The 8,792-nt window shown below is 37.8% G+C and overlaps 1 protein-coding gene across 4 annotated transcripts in view; it reads right to left on the bottom strand.

The window, feature by feature from the left end:
• LOC124544818 (nucleolin 1-like) overlaps window positions 1-6,541 on the bottom strand; it is a 29,435-nt gene extending 22,894 nt beyond the window's left edge. For all 4 annotated transcript variants that reach the window (XM_047123512.1, XM_047123511.1, XM_047123510.1 and 1 more), the window contains exons 1-2: window positions 6,384-6,541; window positions 5,775-5,895 (exon numbers count right to left, since the gene is read on the bottom strand). In XM_047123512.1, the coding sequence (XP_046979468.1) occupies window positions 5,775-5,895; window positions 6,384-6,485 (223 nt within the window). In that variant the 5' untranslated portion in view covers window positions 6,486-6,541. The remainder of the gene's footprint in view (window positions 1-5,774; window positions 5,896-6,383) is intronic.
• Between the last annotated feature and the right edge of the window lie 2,251 nt (window positions 6,542-8,792).

Raw genomic sequence — 8,792 nt, forward strand, 5'->3', positions numbered from 1 at the left:
AATCCTACCACAGCAGAACCATCACTTTGACACTATATACATATTGTAATTTTCACAAACACAAAGTCAGTCCCACCACATTACTTCTGATTAAATGAATCAATCATAGCAACTTTCAACAAGTGATTGGCTGCATGTGCAGGGTATCCTGATTGCATCACTGGTTACAGTTAAGTACAATTACATCAGGCAAAATCCTGCAACTCACTTATCCCAATCTGACACTTTGTGGTTTAAATTGCTGTGCACACCTACACAACTGCAATGTCACCCACACTGGTTGATAATACAATCACAAACATCATTTTGAGAAATATTTACTTGGCACATTTAGAGACAGTCTCGCTATTTTTACAGTGCACACTGGTAATGTGGAAGCTATAATGCGGGTGGGCAACCATACTGTTGAAAATATCGATCTGCAAGCATCACAACTACCTTTGTGAACAGAAAAGGTTAATCCACTGAAGCAAACTGCAGACAAACTGCTGAATTGTCTAAAATTGCAGCTTAGGAAAACTTCCACATGGGTGGCACCTGACTAGCAGAATTGACAATCCCAATGTCGAAACACACTACAATCATTCACAAAGATCTTCATTTTTGACAAATATGTGACAATAGTTAATAATTACAGTGAATTACAACTGAACTAACAACTAGAAAAAACAAATGTGCATTTGACCAGTCAGTTGTGAGTAAAAGGGCTTAGTAATGGATGTGCAGCAATAGCGTAGATTTGTCACAGATCACAATACAGTAACCTCCCTGTATCAGGTGTTCAAAACATTCTCCAGAATGTTTTGAAAAAGAGAAATGTGTGCAAAGTTTGTACTGCACACCTGAACTCCCAAACGAAAATGATGCGAAATCGGAAAAATCTTCTCAGGCAAAAATCATGATTAATAAGACTTATCGACAGAAACCTACCACAAAATGACAAAGTGCAGAAATTAACATGAAGAATCAATAGTTTGCCAACAACCTGCATCCAAGCCAATGCGACACACAAGATGAACAGCACTATGAAAGATGTTCCTGACAGTTTTACATGGTTGTACAAATGTTCTGTGCTTTGTACTCATGCACAACATCCGAGGTATGAAAAAACCACCATCTTAACTTTTTTTACTTTATATCAATGCAGTCTCAGAGCTTTTTTGATTGACAAACTATGCTAGCATCACAAAGATGCTGCACAGATGTTCCAGCAAATCACATGCAGTATGAAGTCAGTCAGCCTTCATTTTTATCTACTTATGCAGCCTTCATTTTTATCTATTTATGAAATGTTTGTCATCTATAATGGTCTAGCAGCCAGTTCAGTCACTACAGATGTAGAACATTCTTGAAGAGCAGAGGTTAGCGATCAAAACTTGAAAGTGCTCATGCAGAACAACAGAATGCAATTTGTGACAAAATGAAGAAGGGATACGACAAACAGTATATTACTTGTGTTGATTTTTAGCATTACTAAACTTAGCAGATTGGTTCAGAACCACACTGAAGGCTACATTAACCTATGACTAGTAGCACATCCCTGTCCTAATGGTGGACGTTTCCGTTAGAGAGCCGCATTATGAAAATGGCAAACTCTGGCATTGTAGCAAAAAGCTAGTGCCTTCTCAGCGAATTAGGCCTACTCTACACCTACACACAAGCCGTATATCATGATCATAAAAAAAATTACAGCAGGAGCTCAATGCCCCAGAAGATGCAGTCTCGCAGCAATACAATTATGACCAACTACAATGACGAAGTCCTCTCCCTACTACAGTAACAAAATTAAGTTAAAGACTTCATTACCTAATACAGGTTTTTTGAATTTGTCTTTCAGTTATTGTTCTTATAACAAAATGTAAAATGGTACTGACAACACATTATGTTAAGATTCATTTGTTACCACAATCTTCAATCCACGTTACGAGATGTGGAACTGTCAAATACAGGTACTGAAGGCTGGACTTGAGAACTAAGGAGAGGTGTGACAAACATGTCAAGGGTAACTCCCTAAAACTAGGAAATTAAGTCCGACATGACAAAACCTTAAAAGTTGTACTACATTCATTTGATTAATAGAGGGAAAAATCTGTCATTAAACAAGTTGCTACCCTCACGTATGAAAATAAGAGACTAAAATGAGGCACACTGTGACCTATACACCACAGGTACCACACACTGGGGAGACTACTCACTAAAGACACATGCCAAACTGTAACATTGTTGCTATATTTCTTCTCTTTTCCTCCGTGCATCTGTACTTTTTGGTTTGCCCTACAGTATAGTACAAGCTTTGCACATAATGTAATATATTGGGAACATAAAAAATTAAATCTAATGATTGCACAAGCCTCCCTATTCTTGTTACACACACCTGAATACTTGCATGAGCATACATAACCAAAATTTGATCAAATGTCAAGCTTGCTTGTACCATCCTGTTGCTTGCACACATTTATACTACACACACTCTAGCATGCTTGGGCAAGCACACTTGTCAAGCATGCAGCTACATGTGTAGCAGCCTTAAGAAGAGCCTCATCCCATCTGCACGGCTGCCGCAAGTATGGTGACAGCTTACTGATTACTGGGTCACCACAACATGCTCCATCGGCTGTTACATCCATTAGTTTGTTTCCCTTGATACCCATGTGCCTGACACTCAGCAAAAAGGCACTTCCTTCTGCAGCTTTTGTGAGTGGAGACAATCATCTTTGATAGTTATCTCCACTGCACTGATAATATCTCTAGTGTATCAGGATCAATAAGCACTCTGTGTGTTACACACTGGGAAGCAATACAATAGCCATGTTATCCAACATGACACAGATTTTTCAGTAGTCTTATTCCAAGCACACTTAAATAAAAAATCCTAAAGTTTTCATAGCAGATGTACACTATGCATTAAAAAAATATTTGCCAGAAAGACTATTACATAAGACAGCTTTTCTGAGTTTACCACCAGTTTTAGTGCATTAAATCTGGCACAAACATCAGATCACACTTATCCACAAACAATTGTGTCCCTTAACATTGTATAAAGTAACATCACCACTTACGAACTGCAGTTTGCAATATACGCCCTATTTGTTCACAATGCGCAGTGAAAGTCTAGAATGGGGCCAGTGGCGGCATACTTACGTGTTTCGCGCAGGAATGCTGTCAAATTTTTCCGTGAGGTATGACTGAAGAAAGGAAGGTGTCAGCTATTTGCATTACACAGCCAATGAGAGAGCAGCAGGTTGCCAAGTGGTTTTCATGTAGAACATTTAGAAAAAAGATTGCTGTAAACAAGGCTTAAAATTTGAGTCACAGCTATCTGTATTGTGCTAGTGTCTGCAAACTAAGGACAGCGGCACAACTTTTATATTTTCAAAAATAACAATGGTTAATTGATTTGGGGAAGGGGACCAAACGGTGATATCAATGGTCCCATCAGATTAGGGAAGAATGTGAAAGGAAGTCAGCTGTGCCCTTTCAAAGGGACCATCCTGGCTTTTGCCTGAACTGGTAAGAAACACCACTTCTCTAGTCTGTGTTGATACACAATTTATCTGCATGAGCACAGCAAGTTGCTCAGTTATGATATGTGGATCAATTTTTATTGGTAAAGTCAATTATCTGCAATTGAGTTAAATTTTTGTTTATTATGGTAGTACTGTCGTTTTACGTTGATGACGCATGCTTTGTTTATTTGTTGTTATATCTTTGCAATTTTCTAGCTGCTAGGTTAATTTGTTATCACTGCCGTGCTGTTAATGATGGCTGCTCTGTCTATTTGCACCAATGAAGAGCAATATTCAGTGATCCATTTTTTGTGGTTGGAACGCACATCAGGCCGAAATTCATCTAAGACTTTCAGTACAGTACAGGAACAGTGTTTTGCCACAACGGAGTGTCTACGAATGGTTTGAAAAATTCTGAAATGGTCACACAAGTGTTACGCACGATGAAGAAGCCGGACGACCGTTTACCGCCACAAGTGAAGAAACCATCGAGCATTCACATGAAACAATTCTCTTAGACAGATGATTAACTATTGACGAAGAGGCACATCGCCTGCAAATTATTCACGGTTCTGCCTACGAAATTATTCACAACAGTCTTGGTTTTAATAAACTATGTGCAAGATGGGTCACAAAACAACTCACACAACTGCTTAAAAAACACACTTGGACATCAGCAAAAAACATTTTGACCGCTATGGTAACAAAGGGGACAAATTCTCAGACAGGATCTTTACTGGTGACAAAAGATGAATCCATCATTATGAGCCAGAGAGTAAACAGCAGAGTATGGAATGGAAACATCCAAATTTGCCGTGCAAGAAAAATTTCAGGACCCAACCATCCGCAGGAAAACTGATGCTTACAACTTTTTGGAATGCACTAGGGCCAGTACTGGAAAATTATGGGGAAAGGGACACAGCAAAATAACAGTGTATATTACAGAGAGATGCTTACTGCTAGGCTAAAGCCTGCAATTCGAAGCAAAAGCCGAGGATTGCTGTCAAATGGTGTTGTGTTGCTGTACGACAATGTCCTGTCTGCATACTGCTGCCCACATTGCTGAAACACTCCAGAAACTCAAATTTGAAGAATTGATCACCCTCCATATAGTCCCGATCTTGCCCCTTCTATCACTTGTTTGGTCCACTCAAACAGGCATTAAAGGGGCTGTCGATTTGCCTCGGATGAAGCAGTGAAAGATGCGGTGCATTCCTGGCTTGCAGCTCAACCGAGAACCCTCTTTTATGAGGGCATCACAAGGCTACACTACAATGATGGACCAAGTGCATTGAAACGCAATGGACTATGTCGAAAAATGATGTTCTCGTGTGTTTCCTATTTGATCACAATAAAATTTTGTAACTACTTAACAGATGATAATTGACTGACCCTCATATATTGAACATGGACTATTAATAAAACTGAACACTTTTCTCCTACAACTGAATTAAAAATCCCTGATCCACCTGAAGTGGCAGCATTTGTTACATATCCAGAAGATTCCATCCACACAAACCTTTGACTCTTAAAGAGTTATTTCACCACCCAATCTGCTGTTACACCTTGAGTCTCTGCAATCCACCAATGAGACATGTACTAATGACAACATAGCCATGCAGAACTAAATCACTTAAATCAGTCCACATTATAGCACCTGGTGTATCCCAAAACCCACTAAAACAGCAAATAAGAAATAAGTTTCAATTTCAGAATTACAAATAAAATGCATCTGTTCTTGCCTCTCACTAGTTATGTGAAACAACAATCCCAAACACCACACAAAACTGATGCGTTGCCAACTTATGAGCAACAGATATGCACCAGAGTGACTTCTGCTGTTCCTGATCTAGACTTAACCCCAATCATCACGTGCAGAAAAACCTGTGCCCACCTACCTCAAGAGTCAGTACAATTTAAATCAGACCTTCTCATTATCAAAGACAGCCATGACAAGAAATTTTAAACTATATTGTGCGGTTTGATCTGGAAATAAACATGGTGCATGGGTGGGGAAATTAGCACGGAAGTACTAACATTTCACCACAACCGCCAATCCAGAATGACGCAGATATATAAAATATTTAAGATTAGTGGGCATTAACTTCAAAAAAGCAACAATCTAAATGACTTGCATGGCTCAGTAACAGATTCATATTAACTATCATGACTAAAAACTGAATAAATTCACAAACACACCAAAAATTTATTCAAGTATTATAAAATACATCTCAACATCAACCTTTTCGACAAACATTCGTGACTCACCTGAGCTCGAGTCTGATGATTCTTCTACGTCACCATTCTTCAAAACAATCTTTTTCGAGGACTTTGTGTTATAAAATTTCACAATCTCTTTCAATGATGGCCAACCTGGAGAAACAGGGCTCTGAAAGGGCAATTAGAAACCATAATGAAATAAATAAAAATGAAGTCATATATACAACTGAACCAGCTGCATCATAGTGTTTCTCTCTCACGTGTGCAACCTGCTGCAATGTTTGTTTGTAATTAAATGATGTGTAAAATGTAACACTGGGCACTGTACGCACTGATATTTTCTTTGTGATATTTATTTGGCACAGGAATACCAAAATCTGCAAATGACGCTATGTTTACACGTAAAATTAAACTGAACAGCCGGCTTCACAACTTGTGCGGCTACACACATATTAAAAAATATATATACATACACTTCGCTCATGCATTAATCATAATGTTGTTGATAATAAACAGAAGCCATAGTCAATTACACAGTAATTGGCAGGTGCCGTACCACGTGCTTCTCAACAAGCCAATAACAAGATCGATAATTAACGCAAAGTTTCAAAAGTCTGATTATTAACAACCATAGTAGCATACAAGAACAATACTTACAGGCTTTGCTTTCTTTTGATACACCGCGGCTAGAGATGGGCAAGTTGATAATAAATGCTGATGCACAAGAGAATTTACAACACTCTCCTCCACTGCCGCCATTTTGAACCGAAAGAGCGAGCAACGCGTTACCTCCACTACGAACACTGTGCAAGCAATGATTTTCGGTAGCGGAGAATGCCGTGCACAGCGATAACATATATCATGTGTATATGCAATACGCAAAGATAATAAAAACAGAATTGGGAAATCACGTGTACACCGATTGCTGATTTTTACTTATCTTTTTTATTTTTTATTTTTTTATTTTTTATTTTTACTTATCTTTTTACTTATCAATCCTAAAAGTAATTCACGATGATTTAAATTACCTTGCTTTGAATAACAATTTTTAATTTGGATGCATGTGTAAAAACATACAAACGCAAAGCAACCCACAGGAGAGCAAATATATTAAAGAAACAGGGAATGCACTTTGCTTACAGAGCGAGAAACTCAGTCCAGTCACACTTACAAATACCATAAAAGCAAGATAAATACCAAGGATCAGGAACATACCAATCAGAATGTCGAGAATGTGAATCAGTACATCTGGAAATGACAGATAGGAAATTCAAAACAAAGTATAAAGAACGTAAAAGAAGCTGCAAATATGAAAATAGCCATTCCATCTCCGCCGAACACATGGTAAAACATAAAATATAGACACAAATCATCAAGCATGGAAAAAGACACGAAAGTTATTGGAGAGAATAATCACAACAAAAATCTGCTGACATCACAAAAGAACTTCCACATACAAAGAGCGATGGAAAATAAAGTACAGTCTTAATGACAAAATCCATGTAAGGAATAACTCTCTGATTATGTTAGCCATTTATTTGTTTATTAATTTATTTACATTTTTTGCTTGTTGGCCATCAAGCCGAAGACTTTTGCAAATGTCATACATAGGTTGAGCAGGTAACATAGATAAAACTTACATACAGCAGTGGTACATACAGTCATCTTAATGTTACAATTATACTACATGTTACAACATTGGGTAAGTAGAATATAATTAGCTGAGTGAATATAAACATTTATTTGCTAAGAAGGCTTTTAACTCCCTGTGGACCAGTTTTGATTCACAGGTTTTTAAAGCATGTGGCAGCTTGTTGAACCATATCTGCCCATTAATATAAGGACTATTCTCAGTTATTTTTAATTTTGTCATCTGCCTGAAGTAGTTAGCCTTACTTCTAGTATCACAATTATGTGTATCACTGCACTTATATACTTTGTTTTTACTATTCAGAAAAAATAAGAAGTTTTTACAAATACAATGAATGTTTATGTTGGACAAGGTTTTCACGGCAGGACTCGCTGGACTTTAGTCCATGCATCAATCTAATGACTCTTTTGCTTAATATTAATATTCTGTTCTGGTGCAGGTCTGCCACACAACCTCACATTTCGGTACCATAATTAAGAAATGGATAAACTGTTCCATAGAAAACAATTTTTAGTATTTGACTTGGGACTATTTTTGCTCTGCGACTTACCAGATACTAGCTACTGCTTATTTTCTTACATACAGAAGTAATGTGGTTTACCAAACAGAGATTTTTCACCAGCTGGACACCAAGAAATTCAGTGCTATCCTGCTGATGTAATACCACAAATATTTTTCATTTCAGCCTCATGAGAATCAGTTGCTTGAAATGTTAGTAGCTGAGATTACTGATGCTGTTGTTTAGATCCTGGTGTAGAAAATATGTGGTTACTTCCGTCACATATTTTCCATCAGCTGAGCACAATGTCTCAAAAGTCTATTCATAAAGCGAGAGGCAGGTGTCATCAGCATAGGTTACTAGATGTGAGTTGAAGGGTTGCATCATGTCACTGACATAAACCAGAAGAGAAAGAGACCAAGGATCAATCCCTGCGATACCCCCTGGATTACTGAATCTCTATAAGATTGGAAATCTATTACCTTATTGTCTATTTTACAAGAAAGTTTAGTACACTGTTTGCAATTTGTTGAGTATATGGTCAATAATTGCATTTTTAATCAGCATGTGTGTTCTGACATCCTCTTATAGGAGAATGAAAGATTTTTTTACTTGCTAAGTTATGCCCAGTCATAAGAATGCGAGAGATAATTATCCTTACAGAGCCACAGTCATCAGGAGGAGGTTTTCCCGATACTTCGTTCATTATTGAATGTCGCAGATTGACACTGCAAACGTATCACTTAACTGTAAGTACAGTGATAAAATACATGTGGCTGGTTTCCAAGACGATTCTGTCTGGCGTTCAAGGAGCGTGTATCGGTGATGGCCGGTGTATCTAAAAAATTGATATTTCCACCTTATGGTGGAAACCATCCTGCATGTAAAAGCCAGCTGGGGAACAGGAATGTAGCTG

Source organism: Schistocerca americana, chromosome 8, assembly GCF_021461395.2.
Source record: "Schistocerca americana isolate TAMUIC-IGC-003095 chromosome 8, iqSchAmer2.1, whole genome shotgun sequence".
Classification (NCBI taxonomy): Eukaryota; Metazoa; Arthropoda; class Insecta; order Orthoptera; family Acrididae; genus Schistocerca; species Schistocerca americana.